Source organism: Drosophila albomicans, chromosome 3, assembly GCF_009650485.2.
Source record: "Drosophila albomicans strain 15112-1751.03 chromosome 3, ASM965048v2, whole genome shotgun sequence".
Taxonomy (NCBI): Eukaryota; Metazoa; Arthropoda; class Insecta; order Diptera; family Drosophilidae; genus Drosophila; species Drosophila albomicans.
In genome coordinates, this window is record NC_047629.2 from 1,875,303 (window position 1) to 1,898,361 (window position 23,059).

The 23,059-nt window shown below is 39.6% G+C and overlaps 7 protein-coding genes across 11 annotated transcripts; 4 read left to right on the forward strand and 3 right to left on the reverse strand.

Moving 5' to 3' along the window:
* The first annotated feature begins 179 nt into the window (after positions 1-179).
* On the forward strand, positions 180-3,241 carry LOC117569897 (putative sodium-dependent multivitamin transporter). Its single transcript, XM_034251238.2, has 2 exons — positions 180-1,421; positions 1,491-3,241. Exons 1-2 carry the CDS (start codon positions 437-439, stop codon positions 2,291-2,293), a joined length of 1,788 nt encoding a protein of 595 aa, XP_034107129.1. The 5' UTR covers positions 180-436; the 3' UTR covers positions 2,294-3,241.
* An 811-nt stretch (positions 3,242-4,052) lies between these two features.
* On the reverse strand, positions 4,053-11,173 carry LOC117566789 (phospholipid-transporting ATPase ABCA1). 2 transcript variants are annotated; one of them, XM_034246331.2, is made up of 12 exons: positions 10,835-11,173; positions 10,272-10,779; positions 9,029-10,216; positions 8,747-8,974; positions 8,405-8,684; positions 7,358-8,350; positions 6,444-6,623; positions 6,272-6,386; positions 6,039-6,221; positions 5,241-5,977; positions 4,828-5,179; positions 4,053-4,567 (listed from the first exon to the last, which is right to left on the reverse strand). In XM_034246331.2, the coding sequence occupies exons 1-12, from the start codon at positions 11,071-11,073 to the stop codon at positions 4,387-4,389; spliced, it is 5,184 nt and encodes a 1,727-aa protein (XP_034102222.2). In that variant the 5' UTR covers positions 11,074-11,173; the 3' UTR covers positions 4,053-4,386. The 2 variants fall into 2 exon arrangements, with proteins under 2 accessions (XP_034102222.2, XP_051861908.1); XM_052005948.1 differs by having other exon boundaries at positions 10,831-10,957.
* A 135-nt stretch (positions 11,174-11,308) lies between these two features.
* Positions 11,309-12,268, reverse strand: LOC117572747 (40S ribosomal protein S18). Its single transcript, XM_034255824.2, has 3 exons — positions 12,167-12,268; positions 11,736-11,921; positions 11,309-11,663 (listed from the first exon to the last, which is right to left on the reverse strand). Exons 1-3 carry the CDS (start codon positions 12,167-12,169, stop codon positions 11,394-11,396), a joined length of 459 nt encoding a protein of 152 aa, XP_034111715.1. The 5' UTR covers positions 12,170-12,268; the 3' UTR covers positions 11,309-11,393.
* A 221-nt stretch (positions 12,269-12,489) lies between these two features.
* LOC117572746 (DNA replication inhibitor plutonium) lies at positions 12,490-13,250 on the forward strand. Of its 2 annotated transcripts, none has more exons than XM_034255823.2 (3): positions 12,490-12,618; positions 12,675-13,076; positions 13,139-13,250. In XM_034255823.2, exons 1-3 carry the CDS (start codon positions 12,591-12,593, stop codon positions 13,216-13,218), a joined length of 510 nt encoding a protein of 169 aa, XP_034111714.1. In that variant the 5' UTR covers positions 12,490-12,590; the 3' UTR covers positions 13,219-13,250. The 2 variants fall into 2 exon arrangements, with proteins under 2 accessions (XP_034111714.1, XP_051861911.1); XM_052005951.1 differs by having other exon boundaries at positions 12,500-12,618; positions 12,675-13,049.
* Positions 13,251-13,402: 152 nt separating this feature from the next.
* On the forward strand, positions 13,403-14,487 carry LOC117572745 (proliferating cell nuclear antigen). Its single transcript, XM_034255822.2, has 2 exons — positions 13,403-13,618; positions 13,687-14,487. Exons 1-2 carry the CDS (start codon positions 13,511-13,513, stop codon positions 14,359-14,361), a joined length of 783 nt encoding a protein of 260 aa, XP_034111713.1. The 5' UTR covers positions 13,403-13,510; the 3' UTR covers positions 14,362-14,487.
* Positions 14,488-14,492: 5 nt separating this feature from the next.
* Positions 14,493-18,355, reverse strand: LOC117572744 (hormone-sensitive lipase). Of its 2 annotated transcripts, XM_034255821.2 has the most exons (4): positions 18,223-18,355; positions 15,433-17,839; positions 15,249-15,374; positions 14,493-15,189 (listed from the first exon to the last, which is right to left on the reverse strand). In XM_034255821.2, the coding sequence occupies exons 2-4, from the start codon at positions 17,830-17,832 to the stop codon at positions 15,040-15,042; spliced, it is 2,676 nt and encodes an 891-aa protein (XP_034111712.1). In that variant the 5' UTR covers positions 17,833-17,839; positions 18,223-18,355; the 3' UTR covers positions 14,493-15,039. The 2 variants fall into 2 exon arrangements, with proteins under 2 accessions (XP_034111712.1, XP_051861909.1); XM_052005949.1 differs by lacking the exon at positions 18,223-18,355 and having other exon boundaries at positions 15,433-17,947.
* Positions 18,356-19,534: 1,179 nt separating this feature from the next.
* LOC117570219 (arginyl-tRNA--protein transferase 1) lies at positions 19,535-22,312 on the forward strand. Of its 2 annotated transcripts, none has more exons than XM_034251717.2 (8): positions 19,535-19,744; positions 19,856-20,314; positions 20,375-20,535; positions 20,875-21,027; positions 21,318-21,499; positions 21,566-21,729; positions 21,796-21,947; positions 22,011-22,312. In XM_034251717.2, the coding sequence occupies exons 1-8, from the start codon at positions 19,660-19,662 to the stop codon at positions 22,107-22,109; spliced, it is 1,455 nt and encodes a 484-aa protein (XP_034107608.1). In that variant the 5' UTR covers positions 19,535-19,659; the 3' UTR covers positions 22,110-22,312. The 2 variants fall into 2 exon arrangements, with proteins under 2 accessions (XP_034107608.1, XP_034107609.1); XM_034251718.2 differs by lacking the exon at positions 20,875-21,027 and adding an exon at positions 21,073-21,222 and having other exon boundaries at positions 19,536-19,744; positions 22,011-22,310.
* The last annotated feature ends 747 nt before the right edge of the window (positions 22,313-23,059 follow it).

Genomic DNA, 23,059 nt, shown 5'->3' on the forward strand with positions numbered 1-23,059 from the left:
TAATTATTTAGTAATCATTTCGTAATGACCGCAAGCTATTTTTACAAGTATTTTTGGCTGTGAAAATTATTTTATTAACACATATTGTGAGCTGCGTATCATTTCTATAAGAACATGGACACCTAGCGATACGACCATGTGGCAACGCCATTTGTTATTCTCATCAGTTGTTATTTAACCGCTAAGCTTTACGGTTGTGTTTTCGGCGGTTCGCGATCTTTGGAATGTTGTAATCGCGTGTTTATTTCGTTTGGTGCTTGTATATAAATACGTTTGTACATGCGTGTGTAGCTGAAGTTTGCGCATAATTGTAAAAAGCATTGACATCTAAAAAGGTCATAAAGCTACAATAACAAAACGTGCATTTACTTTCATTCGTGGAAAAATCAATTATCTGTTACTGCTGCAATCATAAGAATCAAATCAAGAATCAAAAATGCCTCTTGTTGGTTCTCTTGGTGTGTGGGACGTTCTGGTGCTGGCGAGCATTTTAATCATTTCGGCTCTGATTGGTCTCTACTATCGCTACACGGGCGGCAAGCAAAAGACAACGCAGGAGTATCTGATGGCTAACCAAAGCATGACCACATTTCCGGTATCCTTTAGCCTGATGGCCAGCTTCATGTCCGCCATCACACTGATGGGCGTCTCAAATGAGTCATATCAGTTTGGCACACTCTTCGGCGTCATCAATATATCCTATGTGCTCAGCACTCCAATTGCAGCCTACATATTTCTACCGGTATTCTATAATATGCGCACAACTAGTGTCTATGAGTACCTTGAACGGCGATTTGGTCATGCAACGCGTCTGGCTGCCTCGCTAGCTTTTACGCTGCAAATGATTTTATACATGGGCATTGCTCTTTATGCTCCCGCATTGGCACTGGAGGCTGTCACGGGTATACCTAAGGGAACCGCTATACTGGTCCTCGGATTAGTGTGTTCGTTTTATTCGACGGTGGGTGGCCTCAAGGCGGTGTTGATCACAGATGTCTTTCAGTCGTTTCTGATGTACGCTGCTATATTTGCGGTAATTGCTGTGTCTGCAATTAAGGCTGGAGGATTGGCTCCCATTTGGGAGGTTGCTCAAGAGCGTGGACGTCTGGAGTTCTTCGAGTTTTCGACGGATCCAACAGTTCGTCACACTTGGTGGACACTGATAATTGGCGGCATGGTCACCTACTTGTCGCTATATGGAGTCAATCAAACACAAGTGCAACGACTACTAAGCGTTCACAACTTGAAGAGTTCCCAGTCGGCGCTGTGGTGGAATCTGCCGATTCTGGGATTACTAAGCTTCAGCACCATCTTCAGCGGCTTGGCAATATTTTATTACTATCGCGACTGCGATCCTGTGCTCGAAGGACGCATCAAAACTCGGGATCAGTTAATGCCACTTTTTGCTGTCGATACAATAAGTAAGAATTGCACATTTGAAATATTGAAATATAGTTATAAACGGAACTAACATACTATTAATTTTCAAGGTCAATATCCTGGATTGTGTGGCCTCTTTGTTTCGGGTATTTTTTCGGCCAGCTTGTCAACGATATCCTCGGCGGTTACTTCGCTCTCAGCTGTCACGCTGGAGGATTACTTGAAGCCACTGTACAGAGTCATCTTTAAGCGACCGCTGATTGAGTCAAAGTCCACATTGCCCACAAAAATCATTGCGGCTATCTTTGGATTGATGTGCATTGCGTTGGCCTTTGGCGCTGGGTCCATGGGTGGCGTTTTGCAAGCGTCACTAACAATTTTTGGAGTTGTCGGCGGTCCATTACTTGCCATCTTTACGCTGGGCGTTTGCACTGTGCGCACCAATCAACGTGGCGTTTTGCTGGGATTTCTCCTAGGTCTCGGCTTCTCTTTCTGGATTGGTTTTGGCGGTCCTAAGCCGATGCCAGAGCCGTTGCCTTTTAGTACCACAGGCTGTGTTCAGAATAATGTGACCAAGATAGTCGAGGTGGCCCAAGCGGCGCTGCACGCCACCAGCGTTGATGAACCGCACTACTTTTGGTTGTATCGATTGTCATATCTGTGGTACTGTGTGTTGGGATTCTTGGTGACAACATTGATTGGATACTTTGGCAGCATTATATTGGCGTATTTCAACTACGCGGACAACTCGCAAATCTATGTGGATAAACAACAAAAGCATCTTGATTACGATCTGTTTGCGCCGATACTGGCAAATCGCTGGCGACGCCAGCATCAAAAGCAATTTGATCCAACAGATGTGTATCACGAGGAGTCGCTGACGAAGTTATCACCGTCAGCTGCTCCCTTATAATAAGTAAAATTCATTCATTTGAATTGAAATTAAGTATCAAGAGTAGGGGTTAATGAGACGGCACGTGCTGTTACCGGGCGTCTGTCACAGTCTGGCGAGCATGAGGTTGTCGTCTGAGTAAGCAGTACCTAATAAGTGGATAACAACGTGACCTATTTGTATACCTGCGAGTAACTTATCAACGACTAAAGGCGACCATAAAAGTCTTCCATTTTGCAAATGCATAGAAACAATAATAAATAGCATATTTAACTGTTATATACACGAATAGATGATGTATGTGCTGATGTGCCTCCTACCTTATATGCTATGGCTATATACCTCCATACACATAGATGTAACGTTCCTTATTGAATATTAGCACAATCTTCATTTAACTCAGGAGTGTAGACAATAATAACGTTAGGGATTGACAGCCGCAATCTTCATCGTTTTCTTGTTAAATGAATCTGATACTTAAGTTCATGTAGAATTCATGTTAAATTAATGATGGTGGCATTTTAAATCATTATACAAGCATTATATACAAGAATAAGAATTGATCAGCCTGTCATTATAAATTATATACATTATATTTACAATTACTTAAGAGAACTAAACTATATTAATAATATATATTTGATGTGCATGTACTTACATATGTGTATACAAACTATTACTAAGTAACATTTTTGGCAACATTTGCTGAATATTAAATTGTTGTTGCTGCTTCACTGTTGAATGCTGTTTTCACTAGTAGAAATTGAAATGTTCATGGCCATTAAACATACTTACATACGGAATATACTACATGTGAATACTCGAACCACAAATGATAAGCTAATTTTACGCAATCGCGTGCTAGACTGCTAATTCGTGAATCGAAGAGAATGAATCAATTCAGCCGAATTTCATAATTTTTTTTCGTACATACAAATGTACAATGCATATCTCCTAAGCTTCTAGCGACATATCGGGGGCAAAATTCCGTCACACGATGACCAAACAAATTGATATAAATTGCAGGAGCAAAGGTCAATTTTGGAATTGACTTGCTTATAGCAACTACAAATATTTACTAAATACATATGTATGTACGTATGCATGCCAGTCAATTGATCTTCCTATTACTAACACTCGATTTTCAACCTATTGCATACACTTCTAAGCTTCTTGTTGATATGTGGAAAGTTTTCTATTCCCTCTTCACCAGTTCTTGAGTATGTTGAACTCGCTGTTGACTTGCTTTTTTTTAGGGCGAAAGAAGAAATCGCAAACACGACAATAATCGACAGAAGAACAAGATGGATAAGCTTACACAAGTAGTCTGACAATCTCAAGCTAATTTATGAGCTGCGTGTTTTTTCACGCCTCTTTTGGCTATTTTAATCCATTTATTGTGGTTTTTAATATATTATATTATATATATTTTATAAAGTAAAAGGTAATAAATTCAACAAATGGACTTTATTTTAAATGGACTCATTCATTCAGTTTATAAACAATTTATATTTACACAAATTCTAAAAAAATTTTTGTTTTAGTGAATGAGAAAACCCTTCTGATGCTTGAAGCAGATCATTTGAAGAAAGTGTAGTTCAGTTAGTATTTTATTTATTTTGGCTGTCGCACAAAAATAAAGCTAGGTACAATCTCAGATTACTGAACCCATTTTTTAAATCTGAGAGACCAGTTTGCTTAGAAACAGAGTGGTTTGCCACACTCTAATGGGCTACACATTTACAAAACACTCTGTGAAATTAACAATTCAATTTCTGAGGCAGCTTTTAATTAATTTTTATTTATTTGCTAACATGGGTCAATTAATTGAACCAAATGTTTGTTTGAATAATTGATGGAATACATTGAAGTCCCTACAGAACTAGCATTCCAATTTGAAGTACGATACATTTCGAAATGGAGTGTTCTATCTTACTTCAAGTTGCCCGACTTCTTTAATTTGGCACCGAGATGTATTTTCAAACACATCCAGAATTTATTCACTTTTCGTCAGACACATTTACGCCTACAAGAGTGGAAGTTAATCGGTGTACAGATAACTTTTACTCACGTAGGTGTAAATCGGACAAGAATTTTTCACACTTTACGATTTGTCAATTGCGTGCAAAGTTGAGGAATATATCCTCGAGTGTTGTCTCACTTATTGAGTAATGTTTTATCTGTAAATCGGTTCGATTATCTTCCACGAATTGAAAAATTTCGGACCACAGCAAATCATTTTCTGGATCCTCTGGTATTATGACAGTTACCAAGCCTCGAATGATGAATCTTTCTCTGTAGATAAAATATATGTATTGAAAGCTACAGTCGTCTATGGTCAACTGTGAAAATTCCGGTACCCATTTATACTTTTAATTTTAAATATAATTGAAAATCTGTATAATTTGTTTCTAGAATAACTTACGAGTAATCTGGATGTGTGTACAATTGTTTAACAATTGACTTAATTATTATTATGGTGGAATATACATAAGTCCGAGCAATACCTAATGAGTACCGGGTATAAAATTGAATTCACATTTTCAGATACATACGTGACATAACTGTTGGGAAAATTAATCCTAAACCTTCTTTCCACAGTCTTTATTATTTTACTATATTCATTTCTGTCATCCGTTGCGATATAAATATTGAGAAGACTACTTCCCGCATGTTTTATTGTTTTTTCCGTTGCGGATATTGCCGAAGTTTTTTTCCTCTTCACTATTATTGTTCCCCTTTCTGTTTGCTTTTCTATAAAAATATCTTCTTCTGATGCTGGCGTATTTCTTTTAGCTGATGGTTTTTGCTTTATTCTGGGTTTTTTCTTCATTTTCACTTGCACACCTTTATCCAATGACGATTCTTCTTCTTCCTCATCTGCTTTTGCTGTGATTACGCTCCCATCTGAATTGGAAAGCAAGAATTAAAATATAATATATTTTATTTTTTTGCCGATAGTTATTACTTCTGTTAGATGAGGACGCGGATGCCATGGGGCTTAAACTTGTTGTTGTTGCTCTTGAGAAATTTATGTATAATTCATCGAAATCATTATTAATTTCGTCCATTTCATCTTTTGTTGCAACCTGAATTTTAATTGAAATACCCCTATTGAAGCGGGTCTTTAAATAGGGCGCGTTACCGATACAACAGAGATTGCCATGGGCCATAATGGCAAGGTAAGTGCAAAGGACTTCACACTCGGCAATGCTGTCCGAGGTGATGAACAGGGATTTCCCGTTGGACCGCAACTGGCTGAGCACTGAAGAGATCTCGTGCTTGGTATTCACATCCACACCCGTAAAAGGACAATCCAGGCAGATCAATGTTGGCGATAGTGATGCAATTGCAATGGCCAGCTTCCTTTGGTTGCCATTGCTATAATACATGGTCTGTTGATCGAGATACTTGGTTAACAGAAAACCATCAGCCAGATTCACAATAAAGTCAGGTATTAATTTCCTCTGCATGCCCCTTATGAGGCAGGCGAACGTCAACATTTCTCGACCCGTCATATACGGGAATATCGAATTACTTTGCGGACAGAAGCCGATGTGGCTAAAGCATTTGTGCCTCTGATTCTTCATGCTCAATCCCTTAATGTAGATATTGCCCTGAGATAGATTCCGACTGCCAATGACCATATCAAATATGCATGTTTTGCCGGCACCACTGAGTCCCATCAAGCCAAAGCATTCATAACTAAGGACAAATATTAATAAGAATAAAGTTCCTTAAGTTCTATTTGTATTTGTCGAATTACGGCATGATTCTGAATGATATACATTCGACTGGCAGCAAGTGACTAATTTTCTTTTTAATCCTATCGCAGACTAGACTGCATTCCTTGAGCAGATCGTCATCATTGATAATATATTGGACCTCTTGACTCATAATCTTCACATCTTCGTCGGCAAAATTACTTTCACAATTCGCACGATTGTATCTGCGTGAAGAAAACTTGATCATAAATTTTCGGTTGGAAATATAACATACTTGATGAAGTATTTCAAAGCACGCAGTTTGCTATACAACAAGACCAAGATAAAATAGAATATCCCACTAGCTAGCATGTAAATAAGTTCTGTCCAGACATTCATCGGTTCATGTTCTGAAAACATCCATACTATGAATTTTCTTAAATAAACCAACCAACTTTATAAGTTACCTATCAAGCTACAATTCTCAGTACAAACAGATCCCAGCTCCATCGCTTCGCATGCAGTCAGTCCATGACCATTGCTTATTGCAGCTATCGAAGCCGAGTACATGGCATAGAACGGCAAAAGGAGCAATATATAATGCATAATCGTTAAATGCTTGCCAACAGTGATAATTGCAACAATGACTGCAATTGTTTTATATAAAAGTAAATTAGATTTAGATCTGAAATAGTACTATATAATTACAATTCAGTTTTACAGAATTGCTTCGTATTGTAAACCTTTTTTTTTTAAATTATGTTCCAATACGAAACAAACTTTAATATAATTAAGGAACTTAACTTTTCATAGCCCCGGGGGATATTGACTTTTTTAATTGTGTATGTGCTCTTTTGACTATATACTATATTGAATCGTTAAAAAATTGTTGAATGAAAAATTATGCTTGCGAAATAATAAATCATATAACTACATATGTAGTGCATAATATTTCCCCAGAAATTATAGTTCTCCTAATTTTAATTCAATTGAACATTCTTAGCCTAGTGTTAATAACACTTTTAGATACTGCATAGCGACTATCGGTATAAAAACGTCTATTTGAATACCATATTATCTAACAAAGGGTTCGAATTCACTTCATGAGCGTTCATTTTTTCGTTCAGTTCTCAGTTGGGTTTGGGTGTCAATCTTTATATAGGTAATAAAATAGATTTATGTATGGATTAGGTACATTTACTGCTTCATTAATACAGATAGGGTAACGAAAACAATCACAGAACAAATCGGATAAAAATCAAAATTAACTATAGAATAATACCCTCATTATTATTTTACTCTTTAAATAAACTTCTCTACTTGCAAACACTATTTAAATTAGTGTTATCTACATCGAAATGAGCACATTTATAAGTATTACCGATTAAAACGTTGAATAAAATATTAACGGTCATGGCAACGTGCGGTTCTCGAAATGCGAAGGATAAGAGATATGTGAATGAAAGTGCTGCAAAATCAAAGGCCATTAGAATAATCCACAACCAACACAGACTCTCATGGGATTTCATATATAATGAGAATATCACCGCAACTGATAATAGTTGCAATATTAAATAATCATATATCAAATGTGATAGCCAATAGGTATAGACAGTAATGCCGGCAATATGCTGTTGTTGTTTCATTTGTAAGGCTCTTTCCTGAATGGGCTGTCTTATAAATAGGGCCAAGGATATGCAGAGAAAGAACATAAGTAGGGATGTATTTTTCTTATCGTTCATATCGATATTAATGAGAAATACTTCATCAGTATCATTCCGTGGCTTATTAATGATCTCAATATCAGTATTTGCCATAGAGTTGCCAATAGCCTTATACAGTATGCTGACGGTAATTGGAATGCCATGTAATAGACGCCGATTAAACCAGGCCGTAATGGAACCCTCACGAAATGTGGCTGCTGCCACATAAACACGCTTGTAGGTCTCAGCTGCGACATCCAAATTGTCCACCAAATAGTTTTGTACACCACCCTGTATGATGTGTAGCGTGGCGCCTGCTGCCATGACCTCATCATCATATTGCTCGCAGATTCTCCTGGTATTATCTTCAAGTTCCTCGCCATATCCCAATCCAATGCTGCGCCCTTCAACGTGCTTTACTACAGTCGGATCAACGTAAGAGTCAAAGTTTGTGAACGACGGTATTTCCTTTGGCTGCTCATCTGCGTCCATAATGTCCACCGATATATTCGCCGCAGCCACAAAAATGGGCAGCAAAATGATGCATGTGAGCGTGATGAGATGCTGACGTGAATATAGCAGCTTTTTCAAGAGCATCGCCCGCCATTTGTTCTCCAATCGCTTTCTTTTATTAGACTCTTGTATATCGTTGGCACCGTGTACCCATTTGGCTGTAATTGAAATCGGTTTCAACGTCTACGGTTCACCATTACTTACCCACTTACCATCCGAAACCACAGAACGCCATCGTCCGTTTTTATTGGCGTTAATCTTTAAGATGGTTTCCTCCATAGTTGGTGCACTGACTGTAAAAGTGGACAACTTTAAATCGCCCAGTTTTCTCTCCAAGGCGCGAAAAAGATTCGGGAATCTGTGAACCCTCGCAATGGGCAGACGATACGTAATTTCATACTCGTCAAATTTCTCGACTCGAGCCTCTGGAATAAAGCGCTGGAGCAGCTTGGTAACCTTGTTCACATCACAATCTGTCAGCTGCGCGCATACCTTTACCATGAATATCATAGCGTTCATACACATATGTATTGGAATAGTTGGAACAAACTCACCACACGATAACCAGGTCCCAAGTTGTCAATTAGGAAATCTGATGTGCCATAACCGATGATCTCACCATCGGAAATGATGCCAATGCGATCGCCTAGCACAGCGGCAGGGGTAAAACTATGTGTATTCAATATAATGCAACGTCCATCCTTTTCCCGCCGCAACAGATCGAAAACGTCTCGACAAGCTGCTGGATCAAGAAATGCACTTGGCTCATCACAAAGCACCACCTGATGATACGACTTTGCCTATAATTGTGATCTGCGATGTGTTGCTAAGCTCACCTTGGTGCCAGCACAGAGGGCACAGCACAATGAGAGTTTGCGTCTCATGGCCGCAGACAGATGTTTTACCTTCATCTTTGCCTTATCTTTGAGATTCATTTTGAGTAGATAGGCCTCCGCCTCCTGTTCAGCATGATAGTGGGACATGCCCTTTAGTTGGCTGTAAAAGGTGATGTGCCAGAATGAGCTGAGCTCCTCAAAGAAAATATTTTTTTGCGGACACAGTGAGATACTTTTGCGAGCTAGTCGCGGTGCCTCGACCATATCCTCGCCATTGATCAGCACTCGTCCTGAGGTGGGTGCATAGAGGCCAACCAGCATCATGAAGATTGTTGTCTTGCCGGCACCAGTGTCGCCAAGGAGCACTGTTATCTCATTTTCGTAGAACTTAAGCGTGAAATTACGCACAACCTTCTCGTCGCCAAACGATTTGCTGAGCCTCTGACTATTGATGATTACCTCATTTTCTGAAGTTGCATTCTCAAACGCTAGAACATTTTCATTCCGGTTACCTGCATCGATCGCCGCCTCTTCATCAGACTCCGTAAAGTTGATTGTTGGAGGTGAGGAGCACCAGAATTTGCGAGTGAAGGGAAAATTAAATTGTTTGCCTGGACGCAATCCCGCTGGCTTTATTTGGTCCACATACAAACATATCAGTATAAAGAGAATGGAGAGGAGAATCATTGGCACCAATATATGACCGGAGCTCAAACGATCGTCGGGATGACTGCAAAGAAATAGGTTCGACCATTGAATACCCCAGCTTTTCATCTCATAGGCGAATATTTGGATCAATATCATTGGCATGGCGCTATTCAAATGGAAGGCGACGATCAGCGAGTTGATAGTACCAGTATCTCTGCCATTTACAACGAAGAAGGGCATAAAGCTAATGACGTGCACAATGCACATGGCAATCATGGCCAAAAACGAATTATTAAAGAACGAACTGACCATGAAAGTCAGGGAGATTAGGGCAAATATGTAAACCATAAATATGAAAAGCACTACGATAGAACTGCTGTAGGGACATAAAAATACCATAATCATAATCACAACGAACACAGTTGGTATCATCAACATAATGTAGCTGACAATAAACCATGACAGCCAATTTAAGCCAATTGGTAATCCCATGATGTACATCATGTCCCTCATAAAATCTTGTTTCTCCGACACAATCATCTGCAAGGTACATGACCTATAACATTGCCAAATATAATTCGCAACATCAACTCACCTGGCAGATGATCAGCGAGGGAAACATATATATAAGAACAAAGGATATTACGAATTTCCGAAATTTCCTTGGCAAATCAGGAAAGACGGTCCGTCCAGCATCAGGAAAGGGCTGAATATGAATTTGCGGCATGAGAACGCTTTTATTTACCGATCTTATTATAGCCTCCGATAGCTTCAATTGTATCCACAGAAAACCCTCGGTGTGATAGGCATCCTTATCCGGGTTTTCCATTATACGCTTAAATAATCGATGTGGCCATCGTCCCCTTTGATTTGTTCGTAAATGAAGCGGATAGCGTATGGCAACTTTGACTTTCGACGGCAACTCCATTATATCCCTAAGATGATCTTCGAATTCAATGCCCACATAGGCATCTTCCACGGTCAAAGCTTTATCCATTTCGGACGCATACAGATACGACTTCAATTTTGGTGATCCAAAACTAGCTGCCGTATCTTTAACGATTTGCTCAACCACATGATTGAGAGGTGAATACATAATTGAACTAAAAGGTAATTTAGTGAAACAACGACGAGAGCAATCACTGCATACATACATACGTAACGTTTGGTTGATTCAATTCCAAATGTGGATATCTCGTTTCAGGCACTTTTTCGTCGCTTTTCGCATTCACAATATGCTCAACTTGAGAGAGAAGGAAAATGACTACTGGTGTCAATATGATGAATATGGTATTAATGGGATTGGCGCAATGCAATGATTTATTCTTGCGGATCAATAACCACAGCTTCGTGCTGCTACTCAGCTGGGTTGAATGTAGAAAATACGACGATGACATTACAATTTAGATGCTTAATGTTTTCGATATACCAATAAATCAAGGTTCCTCAGATCAAACTTTACACTCAACTAATAATGCTTTTAAACTGTTGCACTGTTCACTTGCAAACTGAGTACAGATTTTACAGGAAGGCCACCAAGAAATAATAAATAATTCCGCCACTTCATTGCAACACTTGATCACATGAACATTTTTTGTTTCCAGATTTTGGGATTTTATGTATTTGTTTATGTTTTGGATTGATGTTATAGTAGAATTATAAGCAATAACAGCTTCAGCCGACTGGAGACAAAAACCAAGACGGTGCAGCAATTAGCTTACTTCTTCTTGGACACACCAACGGTACGACCACGGCGACCAGTTGTCTTGGTGTGCTGACCACGGACACGGAGGCCCCAGTAGTGACGCAGACCGCGGTGAGAGCGAATCTTCTTCAAGCGCTCCAAATCGTCACGGAGCTTGGAGTCCAAGTTGGAGGATGTCAGTTGCGAGTATTTGCCATCAATGATATCCTTCTGTCTGTTAAGGAACCAGTTGGGCACTTTGTACTGCAGAGGGTTCGAGATGATGGTGACAACCTTGTCGACCTGTTACAAATCAAAATGTAAACAATGGCATAAAGACGTACCGATAAAGTCGTAAAACTATAAAACACTTACCTCCTCCTCGGTGCATTCACCAGCGCGCTTGGTAAGATCCACATCGGCCTTCTTCAGCACAATGTTGGAGTAGCGACGACCAACACCCTTAATGGCGGTCATGGCAATGCCAACCTTGCGCTTGCCATCGATGTTCGTATTCATGATACGAAGAATGTGCTGGAACTTCTCTGGGATGACGAGCGACTGCAAGAATAAACATTATGATTATATTAAAAAACATATTGCATCGAAACAGCACATAAACAACAAAAGTCAAAATTGCATTTCCGCTCAAAATTGGCAATATATTTTCGACAAATATGTAATAAATAATCGCGGCATTTTGCATTTCCCGCGTACACATGGTACATCATTGGCTTATTTAGGAACGATTTGCCGGTTTTGTAGTTCGATGAATTAGATATTTGATGATTTATATATGGACGCACCATTTTGCCCTGTTTAAGCGACAAATATTCAGCCGAAAAAGAAAGCGGATGTGCTTCTTCTTCTAAGTTTTGACAGTGACATTTCGAAAACCAGTATTGCTAACGCTCAAAATAATTGGCAGCCCTGAGTAGCAATCTATCCAGGGCTGAATTTATGCGGCAGCCCTGAATAAAAGTGCTACCCATGTATGTAAACAATAGAAAAGTCTATGAGTTTATTGTTGTGAATAGTTTCAAAAGTAAAACAATTTTTATAAATATATATTGCTTGTACATCCTAGCTTATATAAATATATATTTTTTTCATTAATATTTAAAGCGATTTTTCAATAGCATCACCACTACGACCAGCAAACTTAAGTGCGAATCAACAATGCAGCCCTGAGTAGATGCCGTTATATCGAAGCTTATTCAGAATTTAATAATGAGTGCTTCTAGACATACTATAACTGGTAATTGCTGCACATAAATTTTTTTTTTATATAATTATATTTTATACCACTTTCAGCTCTTTGCTGTGTTGCTCAGGATGATGTTGTGTCGTTGCGAATTTTATGTTCACAAGCCCGCAGTTATCAGCAGAATATAGATGACCTGGACATGTACGGGAACACCGCATTATTAAAAGCTTGCTATATGGGAAGATATGAGTGCGCTCGCGTTTTGTTGGATTTTGGGGCTGATATTCATGCTGTCAACTATTTTGGACAAAATGCATTAACTTTGGCAACATTTGCTGGACATTTGCCCTTGGTATCGGAATTATTGCGCCACCGCACCTATAAGGACTTCAATTTGTCGTCGCTAATTCCGGCTATTTGTGTTGCAACAATGCAACAACATGCATCTTTAGAGGATTATTTTAGACGTCTGGAGCCGAAAGGTATCCAAGACCTTCATACTGTTCATGGTGAGCTTAATAATTTTAAATTACTCTATTATAATATGATTATTCATTGAACTCTTTTCTAGGCCATGGAGTAAATGAATTGCGACAAATGGTAAATATGAAATTTAAAAAAAGACAACCACAGCTATTTCAGAGAATATGATTAATAATAATAAACAAATTTATTTAATGAATTATCTTTGAGAATCTTTACGATAAATAAAATGCAACAATTCAGCCAGGGCTGCAAACACACATAATCAGTACTTATTTCAGTGGTTAGGCAACGCCATTTATTTGCGCCAAATTGACAGCTGTTATTCGCGCCAAAACGCCGAGTTTTGCCGCGACGAAGGTATTTATCATCGAAGAGTCGAACAAGAAACACGCTGCTCGCAAGCGGTTGTACTTTATTTCTCGAATTGCAACAAGAATAAAAAATATAAACAGCAAAAATGTTTGAGGCACGTCTCGGTCAAGCAACCATACTTAAGAAAATTTTGGACGCTATCAAGGATTTGCTCAATGAAGGCACCTTTGATTGCAGTGATTCAGGTATTCAGGTAAATTGAATAGAGCTCTATTTTGACGCCACGTTCCAGAAATAACTCAATCTACTTAAATCTTACAGCTCCAGGCCATGGACAACTCTCATGTGTCACTGGTTTCCCTAACTTTGAGATCTGATGGCTTTGATAAGTTTCGCTGCGATCGCAATCTATCTATGGGCATGAATCTTGGCAGCATGGCAAAGATATTGAAATGTGCCAACAACGAGGATAACGTGACAATGAAGGCGCAGGATAATGCGGACACAGTTACCATTATGTTCGAGTCAGCGAATCAGGAAAAAGTCTCGGACTATGAGATGAAACTGATGAATCTCGACCAGGAGCACTTGGGCATTCCCGAAACGGATTATTCGTGTGTGGTGCGAATGCCAGCGATGGAATTTGCGCGCATTTGCCGTGACTTGGCCCAGTTCAGTGAGTCGGTCGTCATATGCTGCACCAAAGAAGGTGTGAAATTCTCTGCCAGCGGCGATGTTGGTACCGCTAACATTAAATTGGCCCAAACTGGCTCCGTTGACAAGGAGGAAGAGGCCGTTATTATTGACATGCAGGAGCCTGTCACGCTCACATTCGCCTGTCGTTACCTGAATGCTTTCACCAAAGCGACACCGCTGTCCACCCAAGTGCAGCTGTCCATGTGCGCTGATGTGCCTTTGGTGGTTGAATATGCCATTAAGGATCTGGGTCACATACGCTACTACTTGGCACCCAAGATCGAAGATAACGAAACATAAGACAACCTGTCATATATACCTGAAACGTATTCATATATTAACATTATACCACATAACACTTTCTTCATCCATTCTAATTATTAAGATACAATAAAGCATTTCCTTGGTCAAAAATAAATATTATACAAAAGTCAAATACGATGTATTTATTTTGTAATGGCAAAAACCATTTAATAGGATTGTAAACACAAATTTTAATTAGGCAGGCTTAAGAGATTCGCATATAAACAAAGTAAGGTTAAATTGTTTGGAAACTGGATGCTAAAGTGTGTGAGATTTAAGTACGCGTTCTTAACAGGCACAGAATCAAAAGTATTACATATATGCTCAATTTTTAATGTTATTACATTATTCGGATCTTAGTCTATAAATAATATTATAGAGCGTGCTTACACGCTCTTAATACTTGAACAGTTGGCTTGATTAATATTTTAGTAGAATTTATATTCTATTTATGTGTATAGTATAGATATACGAGTATATTTTTGCATTTAGCTGCCATTACAAAACATATAAAGCTTAGCTGTGTTATTCGATTATAAAAGTGTATAAAAAAGCAAGAAGTGTGCCCATTTAACAACATGTTATTCTTGCATGTAACAAACAGTGTATAAACATTATTATATAGATATATTTGTATATGTATATACTATATATAAGAGTAAGTATAAATTGTTCTTAAGGCGCTGTCGATGTAGCAGAGCACGGACTCGGACTGGAAGTATCATCGTTGCCAAGGCTGTCGTCATTATTGTCCGTCGTGGCCTGAAGTAACGCTTGCAATGATTTGATGCAGTGCTTGGAGCCATCCATTGCTTCGTTGGACAGCTGGAAGCGAAAGTATGTAACAAAATTTCAGAATCTCTTGTATTGTGAGTGTTACATACCATTGTGAAATTGAGGAAACCATGCGGTAGTCCTTCGAGTATCTCCAAGCTCACTTGTCGTCCGAGTCTCTTCAGCTTCTTGGCAAGCATAACGCAGTCGTCTAGGCAAGGGTCCATGTTCAGCGTCTTTAAGTGCAAAAAGTAAGTAAACTTTATCATCATTTCATACTCGATGTCTACTTACAAGTATTTTGGTCTCTGGCAATTGTGATAGCCATTCGTCACTAGCCCAATAGGGTGATAAAAAGGGATCTTTGGGCACATCAAATGCAAACTCTTCACTTGGACTACGAGCGATCAGGGCATCCATATTACGCACATCATGTTGATCAGGTGCAGCCGAGGTGCCTGAGCCGTGTATTTCAAAGGATTGCGTGCATCGATTAATAATATTGTTCACAGCCTCCTGTAGGCGACCAGGTAACGTGTCCATAGCCACCATCTCCCGTCCAGTTTCAACCAGTATGTTCTCTTCTGAGTTACATTTGGCGTGACCATTTGATAGTGCGGATTGCTGATTTACAGATGTGTTCTCCTCTGTGGCCTCCATGGTGGCGGTGTCAATTAGATATTTATCTAGGAAATTGTCAATATACGCAGCCGATGCATCGTCCTTTGGTATTTCGGCTGAAATTTCGATTGGATAATGCTCGATGGGCTGCGAATCATCCTCAAACGAAACACATGAACTGTTGTCGCTTCCCTCCGTCTGTGGCAAATCAGTGCGCTCCACTGTTTGACTGTGATACGAGGCGCTGGCGAAGGTATCACTGCTCTCATCCTCATCAGACGGATTGATGGGCCCCAGAGGCGTCAATGGACTTTTCGCTGTTGAGGTGCGTCGACTCGAATTGAGGCTGGTTAGTGGTTTTTCCGCATCGACTTGAGCATTGCGTATTTCCTCCAACTCTTCGACATGCTTGGCATTTTCCTGCAGCATTTCGTTTGAGGGAGCTGCATAGGCACGCAGGCAACGCATCATGAAACCAAATGGTAGTAGTGGATCCATCAAGCATAGCAAACGCGCGGGACTAGGCACAAAGCTTACCAGCGTCGGACAATAGGCCAAAAACAAACCATCGGGTATACGGATGCCTTGCTCAATGCACTTAAGTGCAAGGCCAATGGATAGATTGGCGCCAGCCGAGTCTCCAGCACAGATCACACGTTCCGCCGTTGTACCCAAATGCTCGGCATTATTGAGCAGCCAACAGTAGGCATAGTAGACTTCCTGGAGTGCACGCGGAAACGGAGCCTCTGGCGCCAGGCTATAATCCACAGAAAGAATGGGTACATCGAGTTCCACAGCCCAATCGCGTAAATACAGTTCGTGTGACTTTGACGATTGTGCCACAAAACCGCCGCCATGGCAGTGAAACAGTATGGAATTGCTTGGTGGCAATGGACGTCGCCAACCACGATAGCGACCCTCGCCTAGCATTCCAGTGCGTCGTTTTGCGCTCAGCAGACGCACTGAGACTGGCAGACCAGGTCCCAGATGAGCACTGGGCACCGGCACGTCCACGAATTGCAGATCCTCGACATCACCATTTTCCGTTGCAGCTTGTTGGCGATGCGACTGCACTCGCAATGGCTCGGCAGGCAGCTCAATGATACGATTCACCTTGATGGAGCTGCCTACAATGCTGGGCAGCTTGTGCATTAGCTCTGACTCTGCCAGAAACCAAAACGATTTGCAAAAATCTATTTTAGCATTTTGCGAAATATTCACAATGCGTCTGGCTCTGAGTTCGGGATTCATTAGATATTTGCCGCTTGACCAGAGACTGCGTGTTGTCTTCAGCAAGGTGCTGCTGCTATTATCTGACTGCGAGTAATACGTCTCCGAGTAGCTGGCCATGCCGATGCCCAGAAAGCGCAGCACCCCACGTATGGAATCGCCGTACTGGAAGCCCAGACAACGTCCATAGAAGCAATACTGATTGATGGTGTCGCCCAGCTCAAACAGCTGCTCGGCCGTATGACGCCCGCTGGCAAACAGATCACCCGTTGTGGTGGACCATTGGCGCAGGATCAACAGATACTGGAGACAGGTGCAGAGCGAGCATAGGAGCTGAGAACAGGCCTCCACTTCCTTCATGTAGAATTTCTTGCGGAAAAATAGTGTGGCTCGTGTGGCATGTAATTGCTGGCAAATGCTGCGACCATGTGCGATGCATGCATTGGTGACATAGATGAAACTGCGATAACCATTGCCCGGCGTGCTCGCATCCAAATCGTATTCGTGAGCGAAGGCATCGATTTGCATGACCAGCCGATTGGCCAGCACTATGAAATCCTGCCAGGCTATGTGTGCGGCATGCAAGCGTTGTCCGTACTCGCTTTGATCCTTGGCAAAGTAGGCGGCTAGTTCTCGGCAATCGCAGTAGAGTTTTTGGTAGGCGGGTTGCAAGTCGGCGGGAATTGGCGTTGGTATTGAAGAGGGTGTGGATGGCGATGCCACTTTCTTGTCGTTGACCTCATCGTGCGTCTGAGCCAGCATTAGATTTCCCTCGAAATGGGCGTCCTTTGTCCTTTGTGGGCGGCCGTCATGCGTCGCCTTTGGTGCCGCTGCTGCAATCATTGCAGTGCTAAAGTGTGCGAAAATACTATTAATAATAGCACACAAAACATATTCAATTTTGATAACAATCTCATAAAAACAAATCATTTTTTATTCAACCTTAAAACCTTTTCAGCTCACTGATGATGTCGGTGCTCAATCTAATGGAAAGGTCACCTTACTTATATCCATAATGACTAGAACTATTTGGAATTCAGATACAAGTCAATATTGGCTAATTCCAATTGGAATTTGGCCCCTACGCATTGCGGATTAACGGAAATTTGTTGTGAACATTCGTCACATCTGTCTACACCCGCTTTCACTTTTATAACTACGCACTATGTGTGCCACTTGAAGTTTGGACACGATGCAGTTCAAAATATTTGAATGGGACCACTTTAAACTTACGGATTTTACATTCGTTGTGCGTCACTTTATTTCATAACTTTTTAATGCATTTTAAAGAAACAATAGCCCGTATTAAACTTGAGGCCAACAACATTTAGAAGATTGGAGAAACATCGATGTTACTACTGATACATCGATAGTGTGTTAAATATCGATTTCTTATGGCAAACTCAAAGATTATTGCAGCTAAATATTAAAAATATATTTAATATTTCTTTCCAGTATTGCTTATTATTCTTTATTTAAGCAAAAAATTATGAAGTATCGCTGCTAAACAAATAAGTGGTTTAAAATTAATGTCCATATTTTTGAACTAGCCTCAACTAATTTGTAGGACAGTTTCAGTAGCAATCCCAGTGTGACCTGTTCTTTCACTGCATGAAATACTCAAATTGTACTTGAAAACTCGTGAGCAATAACTACCGTTATAAATTTTCACTTAAGGTTTTTAAAATATATGTATGAAGTTATTGCAAAATCTAAACGAAAAAATCAAGTGACGCGCAAAAAATTTAAATTATTTAACAACACCTACAACTTTAAAAGCTAATTAGAAATGGTTTACACTAGAGGTGGGCACGGGCCGGGCTTTTTTTCGTGGCACGCGGGCTTACACAGGCCCGGAGCGGGTTCGGGCGGGCCCGGGCCTTATAATTAAGATTCGTACGGGCTTCGTGCGGGCCCGGGCCTTAGAAAAAAGGCCCGGCCCGTAAAAACCCGAAATAGGCCCGTAAAAGCCCGAAGTAGGCCTGAAACAATTTTGATTTGATCGAATTAGAACCGCCATTTATCGCATTTTAATTGCTTATCGATGCTACTATTGATTTGGTTATACAATATTTTACTTGTTTGCACACCACTAATTAAAAATTGGCGGCCTATTGTGAAATTATCAAATCTGTGGGCCATGGTTTAAATGAAAAACGCACTAGGCTAAAAGCAAAAATGTAGAAAAAATTTTATTTTTAAATAAAAATATGAATTAATTTGTTTTTCATTAAATACATAACAATATTCAATATAAATACCTTAATAAATATATATATGTATATATAAATTACATGTCTTTTGAATTTCCTTATATGTGTAAATAAGTTTCGTGCCGGGCCGGGCCGGGCCGGGCCTTAGTGAAAAAGTTTCGTGTTCGGCCGGGCCGGGCCTCTCAAAAAAGAGTTTGTTTTCGTGCGGGCCCGGGCCTTAAAATACAGGCCCGCGCCCACCTCTAGTTTACACATCACTAATGCAGTGTAACCATTTAGTCATTGCGGGAGTGGTATATTTAATATATTTTTGGAATTAAAGTAGTATGTTGTGAAATGCAATTGTGGTCACGCTGCTCTCAACCGAAATATCGGATCGGGTTGCAGAATTTGCAATTTCAATACTCAAATTAATATAATGTTTGATTTGCACTGAATACAATTGGTGTGCCCAATCATGAGTGCTAGCATTGTGCAGTACTTCGGACCACAGACAAGCAAATGTGGCTACTGCACGGGAATAGAGTGCAGCAAGTCTCACGGTAAGAATACAATAAAAATCAAAACAAGATTAGGTGCAATGTACCTAAAACTTGATTTTTTCACACACATGAATATTTATCTCTATGTATGGATGCGTATATGTCATAAAGGAATGCATGCCTATCGTTTGTCCTGTGATGACTACCAAGAGTTGATCGACAGGGGTTGGCGGCGTTGCGGCAATTACTGTTATAAGCCGCGAAACGACGTCACCTGCTGTCCATGCTATACGATCAAATGTGATGCACTGGAGTTCAAGCTAACTAAGTCCAATAAAAAAATCTTGAGGCGCATGAATAAATTCTTACGTAATGGCAAACGTGAGTTGAGTGAGCACCCCGAGCAGCAATCGAAAACCGATGATGGAGATGGCGATGGGGATGACTTAATTATACCAAGCGAGCCACATCCTCAGCTGCCTGATAAGAAACCGTCAGTCATCGATGTAGCACATGTGGAGACTTTAGCGCAGGCACGTTCAACGCAACAAAAGACTGCAGTTTCCCACGAAGTTGGAAATGATGGCAAGATAGCAGGAGATGGTGACCAATCAACGGCCTCAAAAAAATGTAATATCCTGAGGTCTTGCATTTTCTGTTAAATCATTTGACTGTTTATAAACAATTTAGTTTCCAGCTCAAATCCACCATGTGCTAAGAAAAAAAAGCAAATGCGCTTGGAGCGCAGGCAGGCCAAGTCATGTCCGCCCAAGGAGCCTAAGGTGACGCAGGAGAAAAGTCTAAGAGATTTTTTGACATCAACGAGTGACAGTGACAAACATCAGTTAAAGGTGAGTATATGATGATAACATTTGTTGAAAGTGCAGCTAAATAACAATATTGGAGTACAGCTAGGCATAAGGAATTTCAAGTAAAACATTTCATTATAAATATGTTGTATAAAACCTTCAGGCTTAATGCCGCAAATCTTCAGATTTCATTCCATGTTGCACTTTATGCAAATGTCATTATAAATTAAATTGCAAACGATTGCGGAATGCAGCTAGGTTGCTGGTTTATATCATGGATTTATGTATCTCAAGCCTGTTCGTTTTATTTATACATCTATGTGCCCTTGGTCCTATTTGTCCCTGTATGTACACACGTCGTATTTGTGCTATTTGTTGCAGATCGTTTTGGTCGCTGCCTCAGATATACAGCGCAGTTGTACTGATGCAGTGCATGCATTGTATCGCAAATATCAAATAGTTATTCACAATGATAACCCCGCACGTCTAACACTATCTAGTATGCAGAGGTTTTTGGTTAAATCACCCCTAAAGGTAATTATAAATGACACATTTTTTCTTTTATTAATTATCCTGCAGCTGAGTTTGGTGCACGTCGATGGAGAGGAGTTTAAGCGTACGCTGCCGCAAAGCTATGAGCTCTATAAAAAGTATCAGATTGTCATACACAATGATCCGCCAAGGGATCAGAAAGCTTACAAGGACCATCTGCAACAGACGCCCATGAAGGTCAAATACAACTACAAATTTCTTCCTATTAAATATATATAAATTAATTGTCATACAAAAGAAATCGATTAACTAACAATTGTTAATAATTGCAGCACCAAAAGTCGGAAGACACTCCAGACATGGGATATGGATCGTTTCATCAGCAATATTGGTTGGACGATAAGCTGATTGCTGTGGGAGTCATCGATATATTACCTGGTTCGGTCAGTTCAGTGTACTTTTTCTACGATCCCGACTATAGTTTTCTGTCTTTGGGCACCTATGGATCTTTGAGGTTAGTTTACACTGATGATTTACTCAATTGCAACTTAATCCATTTTTTAACAAATTTTTATATTAGAGAAATTGATTTGGTGCAGACGATTGCCGAGCGAATGCCCTCTTTAAAGTATTACTATATGGGCTTTTATATTCACTCATGCACCAAAATGCGGTACAAAGGGAAATTATCGGCCTCTTATTTACTCTGCCCAGAGACTTATATTTGGGTGCCTTTAACCGATGGTAAATTACAATATAGATCATGATTGTGAAAGATTGATAATAATTTTATTCCTTTTTTTCTTCTAGATATACGAAATAAACTTGATACGAGGAAATATCAACGTTTGAATCCGGTTGCAGCTGATAAAGATGCGAATGAATTTGTGAATCAGCACGTAAACGATGTACAACTTTTGCTCGATGCTAGGACTTGTATAACTTATCAGCGATTTGTTCAGGTATAGAAATGAAGTTATGTAACTTAATGTTTGTAAATTAATTAACTTATTATTTTGACAAAGATGATTGGTGACTACACTGGTCGCGACGCAATCATGGAATATGGCGAACTGGTTGGAAAGGTGTGTGCGCACCGAATGATCTATGTGAGCATGTCATGAGCAATGAAATTCATTGATGCAAACTTAATTCGTTTATAATTCTATTAAGCTTTAAGCCTTAGCAAAGTAGTTCAAAATTGTGTCATTCAAATGTAATTTCTTTATTTTCCGTTGAGCCTAGTAAATATGTATGCACGATCAGGTTTTTAAAGTCAACCTAAACAAAATAAATATTATAAAATGTTGAGCTAAATTGTATCGTTATTTTCATCAATGAGTTCCCCAAACACTTGTACTTAAAACATTTGTGATAAATATGAAATCACGAGCCGTAGGAAAATTAACAACTGTTATCACTAATAATCGCTGCTTATCTACAAACAGGCAGCTAAATGCATCAATAAAACTAATTATCTGTCACTCCCGGAGAAGCTGCTGCTGTTGTTACGAGCATTTGATGTACTTCTGTTGCTATTTATACTAACTCAGCATGATTACATGTTTTATGACTTGAAAGAATACTTTTAGTTATGGTGTCTAGCAACTTGACTACATTGGCTTTTGACTGACCCTGAGATACCCTGCTAACAGGTTTGTAGAAGTATTTGGACTTGAAAATTTTAAAATTCCACATTATATATTTATAATTTGATTCTAGCTTCCTTATTATTACAATGTGTGCCTAACATTTTGAACGTTGTTAATTATTGCTTAATTGCATTAACTTTATCTGGTCAGTAGAATACAGTTGATAAGATCTGTATTCTAGTTGGCGAAAAAATGAAAATAGAATGTCTAATCTACAATATAAATCAATTCATATGTAGATGGTGTCACACTAATATGAGATTCTAACGCTTCTATGATATTTTTTTGACATTTTGTCAAGTGCGTTAATTAACTGAAATATTTCGCTTTTCAATGGTGTACTGACTTTTTGCACCATCGAAACTGATAATTAGAGTTTTATACCTGATGTTCATAAGCTTAATATAGAGTTTTCAAAATAG